The 23,148-nt window shown below is 45.2% G+C and overlaps 2 protein-coding genes across 2 annotated transcripts; both read right to left on the reverse strand.

Moving 5' to 3' along the window:
• Positions 1–9,259: 9,259 nt before the first annotated feature.
• LOC125505936 lies at positions 9,260–10,406 on the reverse strand. Its single transcript, XM_048670866.1, has 3 exons — positions 10,258–10,406; positions 9,798–9,880; positions 9,260–9,700 (listed from the first exon to the last, which is right to left on the reverse strand). The coding sequence occupies exons 1-3, from the start codon at positions 10,355–10,357 to the stop codon at positions 9,563–9,565; spliced, it is 321 nt and encodes a 106-aa protein (XP_048526823.1). The 5' UTR covers positions 10,358–10,406; the 3' UTR covers positions 9,260–9,562.
• A 9,824-nt stretch (positions 10,407–20,230) lies between these two features.
• Positions 20,231–21,971, reverse strand: LOC125532704. The gene is made up of 3 exons (XM_048696656.1): positions 21,685–21,971; positions 21,512–21,592; positions 20,231–20,364 (listed from the first exon to the last, which is right to left on the reverse strand). Exons 1-3 carry the CDS (start codon positions 21,860–21,862, stop codon positions 20,231–20,233), a joined length of 393 nt encoding a protein of 130 aa, XP_048552613.1. The 5' UTR covers positions 21,863–21,971.
• Positions 21,972–23,148: the final 1,177 nt, after the last annotated feature.

Raw genomic sequence — 23,148 nt, forward strand, 5'->3', positions numbered from 1 at the left:
TGGTCTTTAACCTTTTTGGGGTTCCAAGGCCCTTTAGGTTTCCCTTTAAACTTTCCTTGGGTTAAAGCCAAGACTTCCCCGGGAGCCGCTGGCTCGGCTTTCCGCTTCTGTTTCCAATTGGAATTTCCTCCGGTTTCTTGGGCGACTGACTTGAGCTTGCCACTCCGGAGTCGATCCTCATCTTCACCATTAGCGTACTTGGTGGCAATCTCCATCATCCAATTCAGGGACATATCACCGGTTCGATCGAATTTCAAATTCAGTTCTCTGTACTTGACGCCTTCCTTGAAGGCACAAACTGCTTGGTGGTCAGGCACATTTGAAATTCAGTTCTCTGTACTTGACGCCTTCCTTGAAGGCACAAACTGCTTGGTGGTCAGGCACATTCTCCACCGAGTGATGTAACGTGATCCACCTCTGGATGTAATCCCTCAAAGTTTCATTCGGCTTCTACACGCAAGACCGCAGTTCCGTCAGCCCTGCCGGTCGCTTGCATGTGCCTTTAAATGTGGTGACGAACACTCGGGAGAGATCTTCCCAAGTGTAAATGCTGCTAGGTGCTAACTGGTTCAGCCACGCTCTGGCCGAGCCCTCCAACATGAGAGGCAGGTGCTTCATGGCCACTTCATCATTGTCGCCGCCAATCTGGAAGGCCACTCGGTAGTCCTCAAGCCAAGTATCGGGCTTGGACTCACCAGTGAACTTACTGACTCCAGTCGCCAACCTGAAGTTGGGAGGAATCACAGCGGCCCTGATGGCTCTACTAAAGCACTCTGGCCCTGAAACATGTACTCTGCTGCTGGTAGGTGCATCTCTGTCGTGACCTTCTCGGTGAGCCCTGTTCCTGTCGACCAAACCTTGGACGAGAATGGATCTCGCGTCAAAGCCTGGCCCTCTGGGGTCGACTGGAATCCTTCGCCCACCACTATGAGGGCGCCTGTCATCCTGTTGGCGAGGCACATACGACCAGCTCCTCGGGGGAGGCGTGGGCACTCGACGTCGACCGTCATGATCGACTCGGTGATCATACTGCTCATGGTTCCCATACTGGTCACGCCGGCCTTAACGTCCCTCACGCCTCAGGGGCGATCTCGGGCTGTGAACCGACTGGACTGTGTCCGAGGCAACGGGTCTGTTGTGAATCCTGTTCCGCGACTGAGAAACAGCGGAATTCTGATCTCCTTCTGCTCGGAGTAACGCTCTGATCTGCAGCAAGCCTCTGCCAGCCTCCGACTGGGAAGGCTGAATCGACTCCGCTATACGGGCCGCAGCTGCTAAATTCTGAATCGGAGTTCGATATACCTGCGGGGGCGGGAAGAGCTGACGTCGACTGGATTCGGGAACCCGTTGTCGCACACGCTCGTCGAGTGCTCGCTGGAGATTCTCCAGTCGAGTGTGCTCGGCCAAGTTTGCCAGGCGCGCGTCCTCCAAGGCGCGAGCCTCGGGGGTTTCTCCAACGATAGGAGTGTGCAGTGCATCCACGTTCCGGCGGCGAAGTTCTTCTCTCTGCAGAGACGTGAGAGGCTCGGGAAGATACTCCTCATGGAGACGCGATGGGTCGCCTCCACCCGCGCCTCCGTCGATGCGGGGAAAACCGGGAGGACTGGGCGGTCCATCGACCATCAGAACCTCCGCCGCCGGGTCGCTGCTATCGCACTCGGATGCGGCCTCTGCGGAGCCAGTCGACAGGTCGAACAGGCCGTAGAGGGATTCGTCAGGCTCGATTGCCGCGACTTGAGGGGTGGCCGACTGACGTGCCACCGCGTGTCTCACCCACCGCTGAAGTCTCGATCGACCGGAACGCTTGCGCCGGCGGGAAACGGGGAGGGAGGACAACACAGGAGCCGACCAGTAGGGGGTCGACGGTTGCCGCAGGAGAACGCCGCGGACGCACGCGCTAAAGTGCATTGCCCCACGAACAGGGAGTGCGTCCACGTCGAGCGGAGTCTCCTGGAGCCAAGCAGAGTCGTCGACGATGAACGCGAGCGCGCCGAGACGGATCTCGCGGCCCTCCACCGAAACTCCGCAGAAAACCATGATGATTCGGGTCGGAAAAGGTCGCAACTCCTCCAACAAACGCTAAAACACCTGCCCCATGGTGGGTGCCAACTGTCGTGGTCCTAAGTCTGACAGTAGTGTAGGGGGGTAAGTATGGAGAGGCAAGATCTTAGCTATGGAGAAGTTGTAAGTACGCAAGGTTTATGAGTTCAGGCCCTTCTCAGAGGAAGTAATAGCCCTACGTCTCGAAGCCCGGAGGCGGTCGACTGGATTATGTGAATATGAATTACAGAGGTGCGAACCCTTGTCTCGAAGGAGGGGGTGGCTTATATAGAGTGCGCCAGGACCCCGGCCAGCCCACGTTACAAAGGGTTCAATGTACATTAAGGCAGGGCGTTACTGGTAACGCTAGTAATAAAGTGCTATGATGACCATAAAAGCTACTTAATGACCGACCATTAGTGTGTGGAGTGACTTTAGGTCTCCTGGCCGTCAAGTGGTTGGGTCTTGGTCGAGTGATTGCTTCTTGGTCGAGTGTCTTCGATTCTGTCGAGTGGAACACCTCCAAGTCGATTGAAAGGTGATTTCTTCTAGAGATGTCCTTGGGTAGGGCAGTTAGGACAGGTCCATGACCCTACCCTAGGTACATAGCTTCATCACCAGGAGGTTACCGGAACCCCCCGGGGGCTTAATGGGCCTTAGTGGGCCTTGGTGGAAAGAGAGGAGTGGCGGCCAGGGCAAGGGCCGCGCCCCTCCCCCTAGTCCAAATAGGACAAGGAGAGGGGGCGGCGCCCCCCTTCCTTCTTCTCCTCCACCTCTTTCCCCTCTCTCTCCTAGTCCAACAAGGAAAAGGGGGGAGTCCTACTCCCGGTAGGAGTAGGACTCCTCCTGGCGCGCCCCTCTCTAGGTCGGCCGCACCCCCCTTGCTCCTTTATATACGGGGGCAGGGGGCACCCCAAAGACACAACAATTGATCGTTTGATCTTTTAGCCGTGTGCGGTGCCCCCCTCCACCATAGTCCACCTCGATAATACTGTAACGGTGCTTAGGTGAAGCCCTGCGTCGGTAGAACATCATCATCGTCACCACGCCGTCATGCTGACGAAACTCTCCCTCAACACTCGGCTGGATGGGAGTTCGAGGGACGTCATCGGGCTGAACGTGTGCTAAACTCGGAGGTGCCGTACGTTCGGTACTTGATCAGTCGGATCGTGAAGACGTACGACTACATCAACCACGTTGTGCTAACGCTTCCGCTTTCGGTCTACGAGGGTACGTGGACAACACTCTCCCGTCTCGTTGCTATGCATCACCATGATCTTGCGTGTGCGTAGGAATTTTTTTGAAATTACTACGTTCCCCAACAATCATATCTACTATATGATTCACGCTTGACCTTTCGGTCTCAGTGTTCCGAGGCCATATCTGCATATAATAGGCTCGTCAAGTTTAACCCGAGTATTGTACATGTGCAAAACTGGCTTGCACCCGTTGTATGTGAATGTATAGCTTATTACGCCTGATCATCACGTGGTGTCTCGGCACGACGAACTGTAGCAACGGTGCATACTCAGGGAGAACACTTGTACCTTGAAATTTAGTGAGAGATCATCTTATAATGCTACCGCCGAACTAAGCAAAATAAGATGCATAAAGGATAAACATCACATGCAATCAATATAAGTGATATGATATGGCCATCATCATCTTGTGCCTTTGATCTCCATCTCCAAAGCACCGTCATGATCACCATCGTCACCGGCTTGACACCCTGATCTCCATCGAAGCATCGTTGTCGTCTCGCCAACTATTGCTTCTACGACTATCGCTGCCGCTTAGTGATAAAGTAAAGCAATTACATGGCGATTGAATTTCATATAATAAAGCGACAACCATATGGATCCTACGAGTTGCCGATAACTCTCATACAAAACATGATCATCTCATACAATAAAATTTAGCATCATGTTTTGACCATATCACATCACAACATGCCCTGCAAAAACAAGTTAGACGTCCTCTACGTTGTTGTTGCAAGTTTTACGTGGCTGCTACGGGTTGAGCAAGAACCATTCTTACCTACGCATCAAAAACCAGAACATGGTATAGTGATTGCTTTTTGATCTTCAGAAAGAACCCTATTCATTGAATCCGATTCAACTGAAGTTGGAGAAACTGACACCCACTAGCCACCTGTGTGCGAAGCACGTCGGTAGAACCAGTCTCGCGTAAGCGTACGCGTAATGTCAGTCTGAGCCGCTTCATCCAACAATACCGTTGAATCAAGAATCAACTAGTGACGGCAAGAAATATGTATATACCCACGCCCAACTCCTTTGTGTTCTACTCGTGCATATAACATCTATGCATAGACCTGGCTCGGATGCCACTATTGGGGAACGCAATAATTTCAACTTGTGTGTCTATGGGGTGCCCCCTCCCCCGTATATAAAGGAGTGGAGGAGGGGGGAGGGCCGGCCCTCTATGGCGCGCCCTAGGGGAGTCCTACTCCCACCGGGAGTAGGATTCCCCCTTCCAAATATTAGGAGTAGGAGAGAAGGAAGGGGAGGAGAGAAGGAAGGAAAGGGGGGCGGCCCCCACCCAATTCGGATTGGGCTAGGGGGCGCGCCTCCCACCTTTTCCCTTCCTCTCCTCTATTCCACTAAGCCCCAATAAGGCCCATATACTCCCCGGGGGGTTTTGGTAACCTCCCGGTACTCCGGAAAATGCCCGAACTCATCTGGAACCATTCCGATGTCCAAACATAGGCTTCTAATATATCAATCTTTATGTCTCGACCATTTCGAGACTCCTCGTCATGTCTGTGATCAAATCTGGGACTCCAAACTACCTTCTGTACATCAAAACACATAAACTCATAATACCAATCGTCAATGAACGTTAAGCGTGCGGACCCTACGGGTTCGAGAACTGTGTAGACATGACCGAGACTCATGTCCGGTCAATAACCAATAGCGGAACCTGGATGCTCATATTGGTTCCTACATATTCTACGAAGATCTTTATCGGTCAAACTGCTCAACAACATACGTTGTTCCATTTGTCATCGGTATGTTACTTGCCCGAGATTCAATCGTCGGTATCTCAATACCTAGTTCAATCTCGTTACCGGCAAGTCTCTTTACTCGTTTCGTAATGCATCGTCCCGCAACTAACTCATTAGTTACATTGCTTGCAAGGCTTATAGTGATGTGCATTACCGAGAGGGCCCAGAGATACCTCTCCGATACTCGAAGTGACAAATCCTAATCTCGATCTATGCCAACTCAACAAACACCATCGGAGACACCTGTAGAGCATCTTTATAGTCACCCAGTTACGTTGTGACGTTTGATAGCACACTAAGTGTTCCCCCGGTATTCGGAAGTTGCATGATCTCATAGTCATAGGAACATGTATAAGTTATGTAGAAAGCAATAGCAACAAACTAAACGATCATCGTGCTAAGCTAACGGATGGGTCAAGTCAATCACATCATTCTCTAATGATGTGATCCCGTTAATCATGTGACAACTCTTGTCTATGGTCAGGAAACATAACCATCATTGATTCAATGAGCTAATCAAGTAGAGGTATACTAGTGACACTCTGTTTGTCTATGTATTCACACATGTACTAAGTTTCCGGTTAATACAATTCTAGCATGAATAATAAACATTTATCATGATATAAGGAAATATAAGTAACACCTTTATTATTGCCTCTAGGGCATATTTCCTTCACTCGAGTGAAGAGGTGACCCATCATATTTTTCTTTCGTGGCTGCTACATTGGTGTTGGAGACAAGTGACGGGCGTTGGCGTCAAGATCAGGGGATTCTTCACTTTTGATTCTATTTTACTTCTTTCCTGATGGTCCTTCATGCAAAGACTAATATTCTGTTATCTTTTTAATTTTGTCACGTGTCAGTGTATACCTGAATTGTAACTTGACTTTTTTAATCTTGAACTGTAGACCAATTGTTCTACGTTATATTTTCATTTATATAAGTAAAATTATTTACAAACATAATACATGCAGAAAAAATCTGCAGCTAACCAATGCCAGTTTTCTCTAACATGTGAAAGAAAGAAATTAGAGACTGCTACTCAAAACAGATATTCAATCCACTGATCTAGGGCATCTAGATTCTTAGCTTTGGTCGTGTGCTTGACCAGCATAAGATATTGCTTCAACTTGTACTTCCAAGGCCTAAGACTTGACACCTCATTCTAGAACAATATCCCATTTCTTTCCAACCATATATTCCAACAGCCCAAAATGATGATGTCCATGGCAATGTTCTTTGGTAGAGTTTGGTGCAGGAGCAGCACTTCATCATAGAAGGAAATGTCTCTCTGTTTGCTTGGTGAAATTGTAAACCAGCATTGTTTAGCGAATGTGCAATCCCATAGGAGATGAATGCTTTCCTCGCAGTTTTCATTACACACAGCACAATTATAGGAGGGAATGATGAAAGATTTCCATTTAAGCAGTCCCCTAGCACTCACTCTGTCATAAAGGGCAAGACATAAGAATATTTTGTTTCTAATTCTACTTGCACACTTCCATAGCCTGTGAGAGTCAGAGTTGCCCATGATGTGTTTGTATACTTGCCTAGAAGAATATTGAGTCTTGCTCCAAGTGTATGACTAAGAGTCATTCCTGTCAAAAAGATTAAGCTGATTGAGTGACTAGTTTAGGGAGTCGAATTGCGAGTGAGCTTGAGAGGACAAAGGTCTATGAAACTGATCAACAAACTCATGTCCGTTACGCATACCTTCCACCAATATCTTGTTGAGGATAGCATAAGAGTTTAGCTCGGGTTATTGATTTACAAGTGGTTGTCCTTTCTAGCCATCTTCCTAGAAAAGAACTGTCTTCCCTGATCCAATGAATCAAGCAATTTCCTTATACAGGGGAATAAATTTCAAAAGTGATCTTCACCAGAAAGACCCTTTAATTTTACCAGTGGGTGGTGCATTTGAGTACTATGTTTCCCATAAAAGATTCACCCATGGCAGATTTTCCTTGTTGAAAAGCTTATGAAGATTCTTGAGAAGAAAAGGTGTTCTGATTAACTAAATCCAGTACTCCTAGACCTTCCTAAGTTTTTGGCTGACAGACTAAATCCCAAGCAATCATGGTTGTCCCCATTTCTTCAAAACCAAATTTCCTCCAGAGACAGTGTTTCAGATTCTTGTTAATTTGCTCTACTACACCCAAAGGCAAAGCCAAGGAACGCATGAAATAGGTTGGTAGAGAGGAGTATACTAATTTGATAAGCTGCAATCTAGCATCATAGAAAATTAGGGTTGAGCATCCTGAAATTCTTCTTTCTATTCTTTGCATCATGGTAGTAAAATCTTCAATCTTTAGTTTATGGGTGCTAAGAGGCAAGCCCAAGTAAGTGAAGGGGAAAGAGCCTAATTGACATCCCAAAGTGCTCTTCATGATTTCAAGCTTTGCATCACTCACATAGGTTGGGATGATCACAGATTTGTGATAACTCACTTTAAGTCTAGTTTGTCTAGTGAAGTGTAGCAAGAGATTTCTGATCTAGTTCACTCGAGTGATATCAGCAGGCAGTACCAGAATTGTATCATCATCATATTGCACTACTGGAAAATCAGGGCATGAGCTGCTTCTCAGGGGAGCTGTGATGATGTTGTTCCTCATAGCTTCATTAAGAATGGATTGAAGAAGATCAGCAGCTAAGACAAAATAGCAAAGGTGAGAGAGGATCACCCTGTCTTATCCCCCTTTTGCAGTGAAAAATCTTCCTGATATGTCATTAAGCAAAACAACCAAAGTTCCTAAACCAAAGATGCATCCTATCACCCAATCCATTTCTGACCAAAGCCTATAGCCTTCATGATATTCAGAATGAGCTCATGTTCAATTAAATCAAAGGCTTTCTCAAAGTCAAGTGTGACAATAATGATTTCTTGCTTGGACTTTCATTATATTAATGAGACACATACTACCATAGAAAAAACGTCACATGACGATCAATGTAATTTTCTCTTTTTTGGGGAGTAGAATTCACACCAACAGAACCAACCAAATATCCAGACGCCCACGCGCACGGAGGAGAAGGTATGGTTAGCTGCTAGCCGGTACGCGTGTACTTTTGGCAACCGTGGTGGGCAAACAGTACGCGCACCATACGTGCGTGCATGACATGTCCTGCCATGCACATGTGTGAAATGACGGGTGTGTGTGTGCACGCACATACACAAACGAGCACGGGCCGAAAACCATGGCAAAGTACACTGTAACTCGGCATGGACGGCCATGGCAGGGGGAATCTATCTACGACCCGTCCGCTCGATCGTCCGTCCATCCATCCATCCGGCCATCCATCAGTTGGTAGACGGCACGACCAGATGGATCATGAACCGCAGCGCATGCAGCAGGCTTGCTACGTGGAATAGTGGAAGTGTCACGTCGAGGGTAGTGTGCGCCAGTGGTGTTACACAGTGACTGTGTGCATGTGTGTGTACGCGAACTGTGAGCATTCAAGTGCCAGGTTGGCCTTCAGTGGCTGGCTCCATCGCCTGGAAGGACGTAGGAGTCTTTCTTCAAACAAATTAGAGCGTTCAAACAGATTCGGACGTGGGGAGGAAACAGTTCGAGGAAGAAGAAGACCATCCAGCCGTCCATTCCTCATTCGACGGCTTAGATTTTAACTATTGTGGAATTTGTTTTTGAGAACGTGACAAAATAGCGGTCCCTGAAACTTTGGATACCATATCAGATTGCATGATTTGGTGGTGTCACACGAGCGGTTTGACAGCCACATGCGGAGATACAAAAGTCTGCAGCAGGAAAGCCTGAACTTATATGCAGGTAGTGGCGTAGTGCAATGCAATGATTTCCCCGGGGAAGATTTGAAAAGCCTGCAGGTATAAGCAGTTAATGCAACAAAATGATTTCCCCGGAGAAGATTAGAAAAGCCTACATATATATGTTGCGCCCCTGATATGCCCTGATAAACAAGACAAAAGATAACCTGCACTCTGCCTCCCCATGCACACATCCATGGGAACACACATGCATATAGTACAAGCTTACACATGATCACCCCAAGAATTAAAAGCTCAATTAGCTAGGTGTGAAAAGCCGTTCCTTTGCACAAGTTGCAAGATCACACACACACCCATATTCAAATGAGAGGCGATTGATGAATATGTTCACTTATATTTTGTGTTTGTAGGGACAAATCAGGCCATAAAATATAGTAGCACTCACATGGAAATAAAAATTTAATTTACCACAGACTTTTATTCCAATATCATCTCTCATGTCTCATCTAGATTGCTAGACAAAATATGCATGGAGATAGCTCAGGAGGGATAGAAGGGGGGAGAAAGTGTGAGGTTGGAGACACCCGGCGGCACGAGAAACGTAAGGGGAGGGCCTTACAAGGTCAAGAAAAGGCCTTACAAGGTCAAGAACATTAATTCTGGCATGAGGAGTGGCCAGAAAATGATTTAACTATAGGCATATGGGAGAGTTTAGGATAATAGAAAGCTCAGTCGGGATAACACCGGCTTATAGGCTACGACGCAACCTTAGCTTTTGCTTGCCATTGCTCATGGATCGTTTTGGTGGTATTGTCATCCTTTAAGAAGTTCACTACTGCTTTTTGTGGGTGATGATCCTGGACCGTGCTGGATGCTTCTTCTGTCTTGTTAATCTGAGAAATCAAAATAAAAAGAATACATAGTAACATCAAAACGGTAGGTGCATGGTACACTCTTTCCTTTCTGAAAGTAAAGGTAGCATTAACTCACAGCACTAGTGTTGCTAACGGTCCAAGATCTAGGGTTTTGATCATCTAGTGAATCCTCATCACTGGCCATCTTGGAAACAATCACTGCACGAATGCAAGCAAATGCACATGTTACATCATGGTCATTTCATGAACTCATCAGTTAAGATCCACTATAAGAAAGATAAGGGTTAAACAGAAGCGGGGAAATACAGAACTAGCAAGGTGCATGATTTAGTGCTAGAGCATCAAGAAGACATAGGGGTTGGAATTTCGAAGAACAAGACATGCATGGCGAAATTTTTATCTGCAGACAAGAAATAGCTGATACAACATTTATCTTCAGCTGACTATCTTAATCTCTGGGACATACTTCTGTTGTTGTGAAAAGATAGAGGTTAGAACTTGGAAAAACATGGACGTTGACAAAGTTATACATAGGCAAGAGATAACTAATAAACTTTCTCTCTTTAAAAACTTACATTTTACATCCAAGACATACGTAGTGGTGAGAAAATACAAGGGATCAAGAGCATCCGCACCTAGCTTACTACATCCAGTAAAAAAATGAGGCTCCATCATGAAGAACAATAGCCTTGAGAGGAGGAAAGGAAATGGATGGTGCGTTAGATCTTGCCTGCCGCCGAGTTGGGGATGAAGATCTCTGTAGATTCTTCGGAGATGTAGTAGTACCACTACTAGTGGTACAGAAGGCTCATCTCCATGTTGCTCACCTGAGGCCTGGGCGCAGATTTATACTGGAAAAACAAAGGGTAGTGGGATATCTTGTGGATTGGTATAGAGGGCCTGCCTTGACCTGGAGGTGGGGACATGTGGCCCCTTTTAGCTTGGCTTTCAGGAGGGGAATCTCTGTCCTTTTCTTTCTTCCTGCTCTCGATCTTTTTGTCTCGATAGTGTTTAGAATATAATTATATTAGTGTACACCCTCCATCCACATATATAGGGTCTAATATATTTTTTGAGGTTGTCTTTGATCACCATTTAGAACAATAAATATGACATGCATGTTACAGAAGTTACCGTTAAATTTGTATGTGAAAGGAGTTTGTAAATGTTTGTATCATATAACCCATATATTACTAATCTTATCAATGGCCAAAGGCAACCTCAAAAAACGTATTAGGCCTATATATTTGGATGGAGGAATTAGCATGATTGGATCAGCTTGTTAGCAACATCTGAGCAACCATTATTAATAGAGGTGTTATATCATACGGTATTACTAATGTTATCAATGGCTAAAGCAACCTCAAAAAACATATCTAATTAATGGAGGAATTAATAGCTCTATTCCTCAGAGCTACTAGATCGGTCATGCTCAATTCCTCGGAGCTACTAGATCGATCATCAGTGACTCCGTTTGGAAATCTTGGGCACCCCGAGGTGAAGTTCTTTGCTTGGTTGTCCATCCAAAATTGCATTCGGACTGCCGATAGATTGCCCAACCGGGGTTGACCAAATTGCGGATTATGCCCGCATTGCAAGTGCGAGGACCACCTTTTCTTCGAATGTTATTTCACTATAAGGCTTCGCCACATGATCAAGGAATAGCTTCAACTTGTTCACATCGACACCACAACATGGCACTTGAAGCTTTCAATCAAGGAGTGGTGGGTCTCTATGTCCGATGCTAATATCCCAAAATAGAAAGGCCATGGTCTCCCTCACCATACTCACCTCATGGACGTGGAATGAAAGAAATGCACGGGCCTTCCAGCATAAGACCCCCCACCCACCCACTCAATGATCTTGTTCGCCAACATCAAGAAGGATGCATCACTTTGGGTGGCTACGGGTTCGAAAAAAGTTGGGTACAATCATACCAGGAGAGTAACGACCTATGTATTTTGGAAGTCTATTTTGTAACACACTCTATTCCTCTCTTAATTAATGAATGGGGGGAAATATTTTGCCTTTGATTAATTTTTTAATAGAGGATGATTTATTTATTTTATATATGTGTAGATTGGTGCTAAAAACATGTTGATTTTTTATTTGTTGGTTGTTCATGTGTATGTGTCCATGTTGTACCCTACCTGCAAGTGCTTAATCTTCTAGAGAACCACTATAAGTAATACTCCCTCTTTTTCTAAGTATAAGACCTTTTAGAGATTTCAATATATACTACATACGGATGTATATAGACGTATTTTAGAGTGTAGATTCACTCATTTTGCTCCGTATGTAGTCCGTATTGGAATAACTAAAAGGTCTTATATTTAGGAATGGAGGGAGTACAATATTGTAATCTTAGAAAACAAAATAAAGAAAACATGGAAATTTATGCGCATGTAGTTTTGGAGGAAAAAAAACAACTTAAAACCATGGACTATTTTACTTGGTCATACTTTGAACCATGACCTATGAAACCATCTAAATTAAAACATAAGCCTTACTAACCCATTTAAAATTAACCAATAGTGGTATTGTATTTCAGGCCATTCAAGAAATGTGAAACAATTAAATATTGTAGGAATGTTACAAGACAATAACCCATTAAAAAGTATGACTATTTATGTCTCGTGCAAACATGGTCGGAGAAAAATTGATCGTATTTGTGTTTTCGCATGGAACAAATCAGATCATATTGGCAGAGAATTCTCTTGCTTTTATCAATTTATATATAGCATCCACACCCATGAATTGTTTGAGATTTTTTTTGTAGTACCTCGCAATACAAAACCACCCTCTAAAGGCCTCTAAGGATTGCAGGATTTTGTAGGAATCTTGGATGATTTGAATCCTAAGGATACTTTCCTATGGAAGCCCTTTCAATTTTAGGATTGGAATCCTTTTCTATGTCACCCATTCCACAGAATTTCAATATGAGCTCAGACCTCATTTTAATTTTTCCTTTGAGAAGTCCAATGCACTTCCACTCTATTCCTCTCTACCCTCTGTCACCAGTCGTCTAAAATTCATTTGGTTCTTTCTTGTGCATCATCAAAAGTCACATATTGCGGAGTACACGACATCTCAATTTCAATTTTTTTCTACATTTTCGAATTCCTGCAATCCAAAGAAGCCCTAACCCTTCATCCAATAATTCTGGGTGCTTTTGCACTTTGGAGTTTCATCGGAAGTTGGGAAAATAATGTGGACATGGAATATGTGACTGTAATCTATATATCTAAGAAAATACAAGATTCAACTATTTACCTCTCCCTAGCAAATTATATATTTATCTCTTTTCATTTTTTGACATGACAATGTCATTCAAGCCAATTAGTATTGAAGGTTATTAATTTATCTAAGAAAATACAAGATTAAACTATTTATCTGTTCTTGGCAAAATATTTAGTTATGTCTTTTAATTTTTTTTCACATGACACAGTTGTCATTTCACTCAATTAGTATTGCAGGTTATAAACTCTTATCATTCCTCACATTACAATATTTTACATTTGGTGAAAACAGAACGAAAAATGCAAAACAACTATCTAAAACCTGGACATGGTTCGAATTAAAGGTTGTAGGAAGTTTCAGGATTAGCATGGATTCTTTAATAGTTGGTGGAAGAAATCTGACCAAGTTAAAGCTAAGCTTTGGGTTGTCGCTAGCAACCACAAGTTTGTTCATCCGGACAATTGGTTGACTGGTTAAGTCTAGGGTTTAGATCTTTTCTCCATGGGCGTGATCCTTTTGTTATTTAGGGCATTGATCTATTTTTTTCTATGTTATGATTTGTGTAGGCGTTTTTCTCCCTTCTATATATGTTATACATATGCAGCTCTCATGCATGGTTTTAAGAAAATGTCAGACCAGGCATCATTGTTATGAAGTAGAATTATTTCTATAAATTTTCCAAGAGATTAATGCCACTGACCTTTTTTTGTTGGATTTTTATCATTTATGTCACTAGTTGTGTCCCACTACTCTGTTTTGTCATTAGAAATTACAACTGCTCAAAAATACTATTAGACAGCTAAGAAATGCCATCGTTCAGTTAGATGTTTACTAAAAAATGTCATTAGACACCATTACTGTCAGGTCAAACGCGTTGACCATGTTATATGACCAAACTACCACTACATCCACATGTCAGCTTGCTTTATTTCACAGCGATAAATGTGGGGCCTACTTGTCAGAAGTAAGCAAGCGAATAATTTTAGTGAAAAATAAGAACGTTGTTGGGGACCAAGTAGGACCCACACTTTATCAAAGTGAGATAGAGGGAAAGCTGACATGTTGGCCAATGGGTATTTTGATCATATAACATGATAAACGGGCTCTAAGCTGACAATAATGATGTCTAGTAGCATTTTTAATCATGCATCAAAAGGAGCGATGTCATTTTCGAGCAGTTTAAATTCCTAATGATAAAACTAAGTATCAAGACACAATTAGTGGCATAAAGGATTAAAACCCAATTTTGTTTGGACATGAGTTCTTGAAAATTAAATTTATATGATACTTTCTCCGTCTCAAACGGATGTATCTAGTGTCTAGATATATTCTTTTAAGCGTCAAAGTAATTTCGGACTGTGAGAGTATTTTATTTAAGGGTTAAATCGAAGACGCCATCAAAGTGTGTTTCGCGCGTCTATCAGGATCCATCATTGAGCCCTGCATCTTCGCATCAGTGGGCATCCTATGGCTCATGACAACTAGCGCCAGAAATGCAGATTCCAAACGTCGAATCGCCATATTTTCCGATCAAACAAAGAAAGTTCCTCTTCGAGTTAATGAAGGCGCACTGCTGCCTCACCGACCCCCATAAAGAACAGTAGCATCGTATAGTGTATTGCTCGAACTGGGAGTGCTTCAAACTAAGGCCTTCCACTACATGACCGGTGCTAAATTTCTGAAAAGCAGGCCACGTATACACCAATGCCAGGTAAAAATGTTTTGGCACCGCTCCCACAACGTTCATAGTTTGGCATCGATTGAAAGACGGGCCCACATGTATATAAAACCAATTGAGCCAACACATGCAGCACACTCAGCTGAGTAGAGTTGTTGGTTTGTGCGCCAGAAGAGTGAGATATGTATTTTTTATTGCCTTAGACTAATTTGGCACCGGAGCAAGTTCGTGCTTCGATGCCTGAAAAAATTTATGTGGCACCGGTCAGGCAATGTAGGGCATCGATGCCAAATACTTCAAAAGTGAATTTGGCATCCATTTTGGCCTACATAGTGGAGGGCCTAAGACCTCTCCCAATGCATTGGTGTTAAAGTGGGGTGCTAAGTGCATTAAAATGCTTAGCAACTAATGTCCCCAATGCATTGGTGCTTAGGTTTTATAGCTAAGCCTCCTCTATTTAATTGTTTAGCAATAAAACTCCTTTATGTATTGGTTGGTAGTCTTTTTGCCTAGGTCCATGTGCTTAGCATTGGTTTTTATTGAGGTCATCATAATGCTCTCTCTCCTTTTTAAATGCTTTGCCACATCATATTTCTGCCTATGTGGCATCCTTAGCACCTGTACACCGTGGAGCACTGGGAAAGACCTAAGAGGCCGGTGCTGCATTTCTCGAACTGAGAGTGCTCGAGAAGATAAAATAGTAAGCATATTGCTCGAACTGAGAGTGCTCCAAACTCTGAGGCCATTTCGTGGCATGCACGTGGAGCAGGAGCGCGCAATTTACAGCGAGGGATGGACGAAGCTATGGGTCGTCTTCGTGCTAAGTTCCCATGCAGATGCAGGACTGCAGGAGCTATAGCTCTTCTATCTAAGCTTTCTTTCTGCTCATGGGGAATGGGAGATCATGGCATGTGGGACCTCCGGGACACCATTCATGCAGGCAAGAGCGAGACATGTTGCAGGCACACCTCCTGCTTTCACAAGAGCGAGTACTAGTGGCTCCTTCCAATGCTCCACCAACAAATGTTAAGGCTGTCAACTAAGCAAGAAATCTGATGTGACAAGATGATTAAAAAAAGAGCAGTGTAGTGACTCAGAAAGAAACGATGATAAGCACGTATACTTAGATGAAAACACATTCTAAATCTACATCTAATTAAATGAAGGGAGCTTAGCAATGAAAACCTAAGCACCAATGCATTAAAAAGGGTGCTGCACTAAAAATTTAGTTGCTAAGGGCATCTTCAAGGGAAATTCGCAGAACACCGGTATATATTCAACCGGACATATTTGTTCACTTGTGCAATCCAACAATATCATTATCGGTCCGGAAAATGGTCCGGACATCCGTTTTTCGGCAAAAACAAGACAAATATGGGGGAGCTATATCGGAGTCCAGACATCCACTTACCAACCAAAAGCCTCCTTGTGGTTCTTCTTTTTTTCTCTCTCTTCACATGCATGATCCTCCTCTTATTTTTCTCCTCCCAACTGGACACTAAACCACTAAGGCGAACTCCAACGCATGACCCCAAATGGGCGTCCATCTGTCCGGATTTTGTCCGGTTGGGTAGGGCAATGGGGCGGTGTCCGGCTGTTTTTCTAGATGCGTTGGCCGTACGCTCAACGCGCGGACGCATCTAATCCACCACGGCCGGCCAGATGTCCTATCTAAACATTTTTTTGTCCACCGAAACACATTTCTTTTATTCATTCAACGACATTTTGATACATTAGAATACATAATTCATCAATTCTTTAATAGAAGAGTAAGACCAAAGAAAACAAGAAGCACAATTAGACATTTTAAAAGATATCTAATTTCCAGCTCCCACTAGTTGGACTAATATCTTCTTTATGTCTTTATTGTTGATCTGCGGTTTCTCGAGCTTTGCACACTTTTTTTCTTCAATTTCGAAAAAGCAGACGTTGCTTCACATCTACTCTCATCTCTAGCCTTTATTCTAGCAAGGAGTGCACGAGCATCTATCAATTTTAGTGCCATCAATAGATCGATGTATTTTTGTTCCCAATACCATCCTTCCTATACAAAAATTTGAGCAAGCAATGAACTACTGAAAATGCGTCGAATCCGGTGAGCACAACCGAACCAAAAGAAGCACATGCCCATTTTTTTGCACTTGAAGAACACCCATTCGGGATGTTTCGGCGTGGTAGAAACGCGGCGCACGCCCTTCTGTGGGTAATCGTCGCACTTTATGACCGACAACGGTGAGCCGGTGAGCCGCTGGGCCAGCGCCGAGCCCAGGCGACGGCCGGGCGTGTCATTGCTGGCGAACCGCTGACGGGATAGATCCAAGCGGCTATAGGAGGAGTCAATAACTACGTGAGGCACGGACACGTTGGCGGGGCTGTTCGGTTCGCTATCCGACCAATCCATGGCAAGCCGCGGTCGCCGCCGGCCGGATGCGCTGAATCCGACGGCTGATGGCGGCAGCTGCAGATCTACCTGGTGGCGGCCGGAGGTGCACTGGCGATGGGCGAGAGAGGCACAAATTTGGGGGGGGGGGGGGGGTGTAACGCCCCGGACACACCCACCAGTGGTCGTTACTCCTGGAGGGATCTAGACTGGCTTCACAGATCAATACTAGTCTTTTGTGCGCACTTTGTCCTCACTCGTGCGCTCCCGGAAACAACTTTCCGGTCGGTCACCCATCCTGAAATTACTCCAAGCTGGGCACGCTTAACTTTGGAGTTCTTTCCGAATGGGCTCCCGAAAAAGAAGGAATTCCTTATTGATATGAGTAGTCTATCATCCCTAATAAGCCAAGCTATCACATACACCCCCACTACTAGGGAAAACCTTATACACAGAATCTTAGCAGGCACAAAAAGAAGCGCTACTATTAATTAGCAGTAGCGCGGGTTTTTAACCCTCGCTACTACTAAGCGGTCTCTACCGTGCCCCCCGACACATGCCATAGTAGTAGCGAGGGGTATAAACCCGCGCTACTACTAAGTTGATAGTAGTAGCGCGGTTTTATACCCCTCGCTACTACTAAGTACGAGGTAGGTGAAGTCGCCATATCCTCGGTCGAATCCCCATCTCCTCCCCCAAATCCCTCCTCTCTTCCACCACTCTTTCCTCTCACTTTCCATACGCTCTCACATGGACCTCTTGCCCATGCACCCATCCTCCTCCATGGCGCCGAAAGAGGCTGCCGCCTCGCGCCACCGGCGTCTAGGAGCTCGTCGGTCTTCCACCGGCGTCTAGGAGGCTGCCGCCCCGCGCCACCACACCGGAGCACCTCGCCACCGGTGAGTAGCTCCGCTGCTCCCTACATCACCTTCCTCTCTCCCTCGGTTTTCCTTTTCTCTCTCTCCCTCTGGTTTGACTCACCCTCCCATGTCCATGCCCGTGCAGGTCGTCGCCATGGATGACACGGAGCTATCTGGCATGGTCGGGAAGAGGAGCCCCACGCTGCAGCCTGGCTCTGCCATAGAAACGGGCCCTCTCCAACAGCCACTGCTGGATCTGGTCTTCCGCTGTCCGTTCATGCCTCCGGCGACGCCAATCATCGCTAGATCTTACCATTGCTGCCATTGACAGCACGCACGGGATCGATATTTTTTTTTGTTTTTGAAAGTAATAGCAGTAGCGCGGGGTATAAGACCCGCTACAACTAATTAGCAGTAGCGCTGTTTGCAATGCACGCTACAGCTAACCATGTATAGCAGTAGCGTGTGTCAACATGCGCTACTGCTACAAGTTAGTTGTGGCGCCGTATCAGTAGCGCGGGCACCCGCGCTACTGATACACCCAAAACCTGCGCTGCTGCTAGGCTTTTCCCTAGTAGTGCCCCACTCAGAGGAACCGACGTCCTCGTCGGGCCACAGGAACATTTCCTCTTGGCACATACGTCTGTGCATCTAGTCCAGCACATGTGCCATGCCGTGTGCTACTACAAGAAATATGTCAACTTGTGACCCTCACTATTGGCCGCTGAAAGGTCATAGTTTTTTATTTGCGACCTTTTTTTAACCAAAAATAGAAGGTCAAAAGCGGGCGGTCGCAAAATGGAATTAACGACCTTCTATAAAAGGTCGTTGGTTCTTCGACCAAAATTTTGGTCACTAGCAACCTCCCCAGGCCACGTAGGCATCCAACGTGGCAAGCTGATGTGGCACAAGAATCAGCCCGGTCCAATTCGGTTTTCTACATGGACCTAGCCCAACAATTCGGCCCATTTATGATTTTTTTTCGTTTTAATTTTGGTCAGCTACATTGGCCTAGCCCAGCAATTTGGCCTTTTATTTTCTAGGCCTTTGGCCTTTTCGCTTCCATTTCTTGTTTGGGCCTTGGCCTTTTTACATTCCATTTTAGACCAGGTCCCACTAGTCAGATCATCCAATTAGGTCCCACTTGTCGGTTTTTCTTTTGTTTGTTTCCCAGTTTAAAGGACTTGCTAGTGAAATGGGACCCAGGGGTGTTGTTTAGGCGCCGCACGTTAGTTCACTATTTGTGCAATAACCAATAACTTGATTCAAACAGAGCCAATAACACATACAATTTCAAACAACAGCCAAACGAAGTACTTTACAGTCATGGCAGTACAAATCAGGTATTCAACTATAAAATACACCTAATATTAACATGGCCAGCTCCAGGGAGCTAAAACACATAGTTGGGTGCTGGTTTTCTTCGGGATTCTTCTCTTGGAGCTCTTGTACACCGCATCTGCAGGTTATAAATCAAAAAAGTTAGGAAATCAAGTGAAGTTGTGCATATAACATTCTCCTAACAATGAAAAATAGTTGCTGAAGTTGAGATCTAATAAGAAACCGTGCATATAACATTCACAAACATGTATTGATACCTCGTGTTGATTGTATCTGCATCTAAACTGAATACTGATCCATAGTGTTGACTAAATCTGCATCTAAACTGAATACTCTTAACTGAACATAGACAAGTGATATGCTAATCATGTGTGATTCAACAAGGTTAACCAAATTTCCCACATAGTTTTGGGGAAATTCTATTTATCTACAATGATTGGCAGCTATGGATGGCAATGTGACAATACAGACAAACTTGTGGCTGCTCATTTGTATTCAGGTAACTATGGCAGTGACGCAAATATACTTGTGGCTGCTCATTCACTAGCTATGGCAATGACGCAAATAGACTTGTGGCTACTCATTCACATTCACAGCAACACTTCATCATTCATCTACACGCAACTATTGACCATCATATCAGACGGGATAGGAAGGGCACCTAATATATTGAACTCGATGCTGCAGAAGGCCGATGATGTGGTGGTACAGAGCATGCCCTTTGTGGCTGGCTAGATGCGCCCCTCCTCCTCCTGCTCCTCGAGCAGGACAAGGACGGCGGCCGCTAGGCTCGTTGAGATCGGGGTGCTGGGGGAGGCGAGCACGCCCGTGAGGTGCTCCATGGCGCCGGGCGCATCATGTGCGGCAGGATGCCGATCGCCAGGTTGACCGCGATCACGAACAGCAGCGTCACCAGCGCCGCCGCCTGCACGCATTCCAGCCATGTTGACAGTGTCAGAAACTCGACGGATTTTCAAAACTAAATACTGCTGGTCTGCTACCGCTGCAGAATTGGTTGGAGATGCACCCACCTTGTTGGTGTAGATGGTCTAGTTGGTGAAGAGCTCTGACAGCATGGCTCCGAGCTGCCCAAAGAGCGCACGGAGGCGCCCACGGAGATGTTGTCTCTGATGAACAGGGTACGTTGAGATTGCAAAGCAGTCCTCCCCTCTTGTTGCAGACACTGCAAGACAGCACATCTTTCAAAAAAATTAACCAGTCTCAAGTTAACTTGTGCAGTAAAAGTTACCCTACACCTGCAAAACACAACCATGCATGTACATGCACTATACGTACACAGCAAGACATATCAACAGAGACCATAAATGTTCAGGGTTATGCATGATGGATGTTGAGCACTTATGTTGCTTATTCATAGTAAAAAAAAGGGTACCCTAGAAAATTTAAACATATTCTGCTACACAGAACCATGAGTTACCCATTTAGCAAGAACAGTACATGAACAAACCATGAGCTATCTATCCAGCATATTATGCGCGCGCGTGAGAATACTCATGTATACTTAACTTGGGTTCAGTACCCAGGTACAGTTTAAAAGCATATCAGATTAGGTATACAATCATGCACTTGGCTTTAACTTATCAGGTTTCTTCACTTTCAATTTACACAGCAGAGCAACTAAATTGATTACCCAAAACATGCATGCTAGTGGTCTACTGGAAGCATCACAAAGTTAATGTTTTGCTTACCACACTGCTATCAAGAACCTCCCTACTTCAAAAAGAAAAAGAATAAACACTTCCAGTTTGTATAATCTGAAATTGAACACTGAAATTTAAGAATGAAAAGATGATTGAACACTGAAAGAGGTTAGCAAGTTAATTGTTGGTTTCATCACAAGTACCGGGAGTATTTTTAAACCTACACAAGTCATTTTTAAACCTATGCAAGTACCAGGAGTATTTCACTCCTTTCCAGTGCAAGTACTCAAAATTTGTTTGAGTAGCAAATCTAGGAGTACTGGAGAACTCCGAGTTAAATGTACTCAAAGCAACGACCAAAATCTCTCAATACCGGTCACAACAAGTAATTAGAATACAGCAGCAACAATTGCAGTACCCAGTTCATAAGAATACATCAATTAACAAAGCTATGGCCACAACGGAGTGGACCAAGTACCATCTCAAGTACCTAACGAGTGCCGGACGACGGACTCGCAATAAATCGCAGAGCAGCTCATCCCCTATTGATTCAGCAAGCTACTCACATCCACGCATAATATTAATATCTAACAGCGCAACAGAAAAAACGATGGCAAGCAAAATCATCAAAGGGTGAAGTAGTATAGCTGATGCACAATGAAACATGATCCTGAGCTTCATGCGGTAGATCCTGGGATGCTCCTCCGTCGGCGTCGGCAGGCCCCTCCCGACCACCTGGTACTGGTGGAACTGCACGAGCGCGAGCGCCAAATGGTCAGTTCAGATCACACGACGAGAACTAATCCCCGTGATAGCGGTGCGTATGAGTAAGAGGGGCTCACCCTGACCGCGACCATCCTGGCCGGAGTTGCTGAGGTCGTCGTGCGTCGGTCTGGGGCGATGGGCTCGCTGCCGTGCGATGCTGCGACGGGCTTCTGTTCGCGTGAGCCGCACAGGCCCAGGGCCCCGCCGGTGAGCTCCGGCGAGGGGAGGGAGGAGGGAGGCGATCCTCATCACCATGGCTGCCAAATCCCTCCCTCCGGATCGAGGCTGTGTCTGCCAGATCGGCGTGGCCAAGGCCGCCAATCTGCCTCGCCTGTGCGGGGGAGGGGGCGGGGGCGCCGCGATTGGCCGCGGGCGGGGGGAGAGCACCAGTATGTTGGGGGTCGAGTGGGGGGCAGAGCGGGGAGCGCCGGGGCGATAGCGGCGACGGCAGGGGCAGAGGGACGGAACCCTAGCGCGTCGGCCGACCTGCTCGACTCGATCTGGGGCATAGGGTAGGGAGAGATGATGAGGGAAGGGAGGGACGAGGTCGGCGACGGTGGTGAGGAGGGCTGCGAGGTCGGCGGTGGGTGGGAGCGGTGGGGAGAGGAATGGATCGGGGAAAGTAGGCTGGGGACGGGGAGGAGGTGGCGGCGGCTGCGAGGAGAGGAGGGGTGCGATGGGGGGAGTCGATGGGATCTGACCTAGGGTTTAGGCTGTGGGTGGGGGGTATCTCTTTTTCATTTTATTTTCTTTTTTTCTGTAGATAGATGGATGGATGGATGTGGGATGGAGAGATGGATGGATGGATGGATGGGCGCCATGTCATCGATCCGTGGGAAGAGTCCTGATTGGTTCGAAAAACCAGTGCTTTAAAAAAGTATCTAAGTACTAAAAATAGAGGGATTTTGTGAAGTAGCTATCAAAAATATTTTGCAAAATGGCAATTTTCACTAGAGTTAGACCATATTTTATGGATAAGGACCAATTTCTATGCATTTCTGATCTTTCTAGCTATTTTTAATCATTTTCCGAGTGCCCAAAATGACTTTTTTGTGAAGGACCTACCATATATTTATTGCAAAATTGTACCAAATCAATTTTCTAAAATACTAGGACATATTTAATGCACAATTGACCAAATGATTGGGTGTCAAATTTTTTGATCCATCTCTCATAAAAAAGACAAATTTCCGCTTATTCAGTAAGAAACGGGTCAAATTTGAACTGCAGCATCCTCATTGTTTGTTATTTATTATTTCCAAAAATCATTTCTAGGTACAAAAGTATCTATTTAATTAGAGAAATACCAAAAAAATTCAAGATTCAAGCACTAGCTAGGAACGGTCATTCCCGCCGTTTTGACCGCATTTTGAAACGGGCATAAAAATTCAAAAAAATCCAAAAAATTGGAAAATTTTATATGTGACCAAGTTACCAGGAAAAATAATAAACTTGTAATACGACAATTCTTTTAAAAATGTGTTCTCAGAAATGAGCTATCATCTCTAAAGATTCATGGCTTTCAAGTCAAATGATCAATC

This window comes from Triticum urartu, chromosome 1 (assembly GCF_003073215.2).
Source record: "Triticum urartu cultivar G1812 chromosome 1, Tu2.1, whole genome shotgun sequence".
Taxonomy (NCBI): domain Eukaryota; kingdom Viridiplantae; phylum Streptophyta; class Magnoliopsida; order Poales; family Poaceae; genus Triticum; species Triticum urartu.

Bases quoted from the DNA above. Each gene is read 5' to 3' on its own strand.
- LOC125532704 (XM_048696656.1), bottom strand. From the start codon at position 21,862: ATGGTGATGAGGATCGCCTCCCTCCTCCCTCCCCTCGCCGGAGCTCAC. The intron at 21,593-21,684 runs GTGAGCCCCTCT...GCGCTCGTGCAG, and splicing joins CCAGGATGGTCGCGGTCAGG to TTCCACCAGTACCAGGTGGT. The intron at 20,365-21,511 runs ATCATGTTTCAT...GCTGTCTTGCAG, and splicing joins TCTACCGCATGAAGCTCAGG to TGTCTGCAACAAGAGGGGAG.
- LOC125505936 (XM_048670866.1), bottom strand. From the start codon at position 10,357: ATGATGGAGCCTCATTTTTTTACTGGATGTAGTAAGCTAGGTGCGGAT. The intron at 9,881-10,257 runs GTAAGTTTTTAA...GCATTCGTGCAG, and splicing joins GTATGTCTTGGATGTAAAAT to TGATTGTTTCCAAGATGGCC. The intron at 9,701-9,797 runs GTGAGTTAATGC...TTGATTTCTCAG, and splicing joins CCGTTAGCAACACTAGTGCT to ATTAACAAGACAGAAGAAGC.